At 35.4% G+C, this 4,631-nt stretch overlaps 1 protein-coding gene across 3 annotated transcripts; it reads left to right on the forward strand.

The window, feature by feature from the left end:
* Window positions 1-1,025: 1,025 nt before the first annotated feature.
* On the forward strand, window positions 1,026-4,625 carry LOC110427735 (uncharacterized). 3 transcript variants are annotated; one of them, XM_021443310.2, is made up of 5 exons: window positions 1,026-1,659; window positions 2,471-2,507; window positions 2,630-2,866; window positions 2,982-3,029; window positions 4,050-4,624. In XM_021443310.2, exons 1-5 carry the CDS (start codon window positions 1,358-1,360, stop codon window positions 4,056-4,058), a joined length of 633 nt encoding a protein of 210 aa, XP_021298985.1. In that variant the 5' UTR covers window positions 1,026-1,357; the 3' UTR covers window positions 4,059-4,624. The 3 variants fall into 3 exon arrangements, with proteins under 3 accessions (XP_021298985.1, XP_021298986.1, XP_021298984.1); XM_021443311.2 differs by having other exon boundaries at window positions 4,087-4,623; XM_021443309.2 differs by having other exon boundaries at window positions 2,982-4,625.
* Window positions 4,626-4,631: the final 6 nt, after the last annotated feature.

Consider the following 4,631-nt stretch of genomic DNA (forward strand, 5'->3'; position numbering starts at 1 on the left):
GGTAGGTTAAAAAGTTGTAGACCTTTCTGCACTTTTTGGTTGCTTCAATGTGGCTAAAACATGTTCTGCTACCCCACCTTGAACACTTAACTTACTGCTCCATTTTGGACCAACTACTGTATCTAACAAAAATTTTGTAACTATGACATGTTAGGTATGCTAATTTTGTAAGTTCTAAGGGATTGGTCCCATATGTTCAAATCACTCACCTTGATTTCCATTTAGGTTCAACCTGTGAAGTTGAAAGGAAAAAAATAGACATTTGTCTTGTCCAAAATCCTTAATTGCTCAAGGCTTTATCTTCTTTTAGCTTGGGATTTCTCCTCTTTCGGCTCTGGAGATTATATGTCAATCAAATTCTCAAAAACACTAACCTGAAATCAATATTAGGAGTTTCCAAAGATATGGGATTCCATGGTATTCAAGCATAGTGCTCATGGCATGCTGGAAAAACTTTTCTAAATTAAAGAAATGTAAGGAATATTTGTGATGAACCCCAAAGAAGCCATATGATAGAAAGAGTTTTTCTTAGTTTTCCAGACTTATCTAGCTGGTTCTTAGTCATTGAGGTTTAAATTACTTGTTTGGAAGTTACCTAATTCCTCCTCATTTGCCACCCTTAACCGAATGTCCTAATTGGTGTAAGAGTCCTATCATTTGGGACAAGAAAGCATATCATTTTTCTTTGTACTGTGGAAAAGAGGATGCTTCATTGAAGTGATCAAGATATACACATATGTAAAAGACTTCTATTAAATTTAATCCAACTTTAAATTAATTAATTAATCTTGACTTTGGGCAAATTCAACTATAAGTTTAACTAATAAGTATGATTAATAGTAAGGCGTAAATCTTTATAACCATTTTAACTAGTAGTAGCACAAGGTTGTGCTATAATCAAAGTTCTAATGGTTCAATGAATCAACTTTATCCACATGGGAGTTCATGGGGTTGTTAGGTATTAGTAGTACCCTTTCCCTTTGCCATTTTGCCATCAAATTTTCCTGTCCATTTCCCTTGAGCCCTTGACCCTACAAACAAATTATACCAAAAAAAGAAAAAAGTTTCAATTTTAAGGACCCAACAGAGGAAAAGCATCCCTCTATTCTGCTTCTCTCTCTTAAGTGCTTAATAGCCACTACGAAGAACAAAATCCTCTCTTTTTCTTTCTCTCTGAAAAAGTTCTATCTTCTGGAGAAAAGAATAACTGAGAGCAAAAAACAAAAAACAAAGGGAATGTCTATATGCATCAATTCCAACTCCTCCTGACCAAAACCAACAAAAAGATAAAAAACTGAAAGCAGAGCAAAAGCAGAGCAAAGCAGAGGGAACAACAGAGAGAAAAGAAAAGGCGGAGATGGGAGGAGTGACGTCTTCAATGGCGGCAAAGTTTGCTTTTTTCCCACCTAACCCACCTTCATACAAGCTTGTAACTGATGAATTAACTGGCCTTTTGCTTCTAAGTCCTTTTCCTCATAGAGAAAACGTTGAGGTTCTTAAGCTTCCAACTCGGCGTGGCACGGAGATTGTTGCTATTTACATCAGGCATCCTATGGCTACTTCCACTTTGCTTTACTCTCATGGAAACGCTGCCGATCTGGGTCAGATGTATGAGCTTTTCATTGAATTGAGCATCCACTTGAGGGTCAATCTTATGGGGTACACTCTGTTTTCAGCTGCTTCTTCTTTTTTCATACTCTTTTTGTGTAAAAAAGTTTGGAACTTTTCTTTATTATTTGGTGGGTGTTTGGTGATTTTGGCATCTGGGTTTTCAGAATTCTGTGACTTTTTGTTGTTCTCTCGATGATTTTGTTGGTTCTTGGCATCTGGGTTTTTGGATTTTGTGTTTGTTTAGCTATATTTAGTTTTTTAGTTAATTGCATTTACAAGAATTGGAGTTTTCTATGTGAACCTCTTAAGTGGTTGAAATTACTGGAAATAGATATATTGGCTGGTGTTATGCAAGTTTTATTGGCGCCTTTTAGCAGTGTGATTTAATTGGAAAGGAATTAAAAGATGTGTTTCCTGGAAGATGTTGCTAGATGGTGATCATGGAAATCAATTTATGGTGTTGAGCGTGGGCACATTGATTTTTCCTTTAGCTAGTTTAGGTGAGAGTTGTACTAATAATTGGCTTATTTAGCAGTGAGTCTCATCATGTTGATACCTGATAGTTGCTACCATTACATTGTTGGTTTAACCTGATAAACTGTTTTGTGACTGAAGCACCCGCTAGCTATTAACATTTTCATGTTTTTATTTAGCAGTAGCATATTCTATTGTCTAGTACAAGTAGTTATCACCATGCCAAAGACAAAATGATGGAGTTGTTTGTTCATTTCTCTTGGAATTATGATTGCCATCTTGGAAAGTCTTCTTTTTTTCCATTAAAGAAAATTTAGTTTAGCAACTTATTAGGGAAAAATTGAAGTTTACTGTTTTCTTATAGATTTTCTGTGATTTTGTGCAGCTATGACTATTCTGGGTATGGGCAATCATCTGGAAAGGTATAAAACAAACTCAAATTGTTTTAAAAGGAGGGGAAAAAAGTTATCTTTCTGTAAAAGACGTGATTATAATTGTGGAGCTGATATGATCATCTAAAGCCCATATCTTTCTTGTATTACAGCCAAGTGAACAGAATACATATGCAGATATTGAAGCTGCATATAAATGTCTTGAAGAAAGCTATGGTACAAAACAGGAAGATATCATCCTCTATGGCCAATCTGTTGGTAGTGGCCCCACTCTGGATCTAGCAGCTCGGCTGCCTCAGTTAAGGGCTGTTGTTCTGCACAGTCCCATACTTTCTGGCTTAAGAGTCATGTATCCTGTAAAGCGTACATATTGGTTTGACATTTATAAGGTAACATAATATTTATCAGTTTGCTTGTCCAATTTTATCTGCTACTAGGATTTATTTATATTAATGTTTGAAATATAATGTGATTTTTATTTTTTGGTGGGTTGTTTGTGTGCAGAATATCGATAAAATTCCACTTGTCAATTGTCCTGTTCTTATCATTCATGTAAGTATCTATAACCGTCATCCTCCACTTTAAGATTTCATGGGTTATGGATATCATGAATCTGCCACATGCACATTTATCCCCTTAGGTTGTAGATATTTGAACCATTATTTGTTTATATGTTTTTTGTCTTTTGCCATTGAATTCTTCACAACAATGATGGCATTTAATGAACTCTCTTTGTTTTTTTTTTCTTCCTGTTCTTTTTTGAAGTCCAGAGTTAACTCTTAACTCTGATTCGGTTGAAAGTGAAAACCCCCCGATATTGAGTGATGAGATAATTATGCACTACTTGACTTTTTCTTCATCATATGATATACTCTGAAGTTTGAATTTTGAGCTTCTTACTTCTCCTACATTTTCATTGGATCTGTTGTGATAACTTGTATGTTCCAGATAAAAATTTTTCGAATCTAATAAACTGTTGTTCACCATGAAAACACTTCCCCCCCTCCCTCCCAAAAAGAACACTTATTGATTGGGCAATGATCAGAGCTTTTAGCCAGCAATTCTAAACATAAATTTTTTGGTATCAATTGAATTACACCAGCTTTCCTTCAATGTTAAGTCACATATCTTTGTACCTTATGACCAATTTTCCCATTGATGTTTCTTGGTTAGGAGTTTCTTTTAAGGTCCAATTCTTTCATCAAGTCTGACAAACCTAGATCTGCATTGGACTTTGGCCCATGCCAGTGTCTCAAGTGCAAACAAAAGATAGCTGTCATGGCAGTGGGTAAATAATTACTAGTTTTGGAGGATTGCCAGTCCTGGCAAAGTAAATTAAATGCAGTCCTTGCTAGTTAGATTTCTTGCATCTATAACACCCTTTCATCTTCTCAAATGTTTTTTTGCTAGAGGAGCGTGATTGAACCATTGTTTATGTATGATTTACTTAGTATTTCAATATTAGTTTATTCTTGAGATAGTCAATGAACACCTTTGGGTAACAACAAAGGTCCTACAGCTCCTGTTTTGATACCTAGAAAGAAAAGATAATATCTCTGCTAATTTACTTAGCTTTTATGAGGACTAAAATCAACTTAGCAACTGCCAGAGCTGATTTTGGAAGGTGGTGAGGGGGATTTGACGGTGAAGGATGTATGTGGGGACGATCGTTGAGAAGAAATTTGAAGGCTGGCTTGAAGTGAAAAGAAGTGACCTATATGGACCCCATTGATAGCTAAACCAGATTAGTATGCGTGATTTTTGGTTTTGAAAATCATGCCATATGTTGACATTGCTGAACTTTTCTGTATGTCTCTGTCATATATGGTTTGGCTTGTTTGGTTTTTTCTTTTTAAATTATAGTATCATGGATAATTCCATTGGGTAGTGCAACATCTGCAGTTGTTGAAATTTAGTTTTCTTAGCTCCTATGCTTAGTCAGAAGTAATCTTCTGTAGACTGTATAGCTTTTGTTTAATGAAGGTAAGTTTGGTTTTCCTCATCCTTGTATTTAATATAATGCATAAGTTGGGATTATGAGCAAATTGTTCAAGTTGCTAATTTCCTCGAATATGGTTTCTGCTTTCATTGTGCATAAATTTTGACCATGCCCTTTTAACAAAAGTTTTTAGGGATGGGCAGATGGAAGGAACT

Source organism: Theobroma umbraticum, unplaced genomic scaffold (genome assembly GCF_002168275.2).
Source record: "Theobroma umbraticum cultivar Fairchild unplaced genomic scaffold, ASM216827v3 scaffold_239.0, whole genome shotgun sequence".
In the NCBI taxonomy this organism is placed as follows: Eukaryota; Viridiplantae; Streptophyta; class Magnoliopsida; order Malvales; family Malvaceae; genus Theobroma; species Theobroma umbraticum.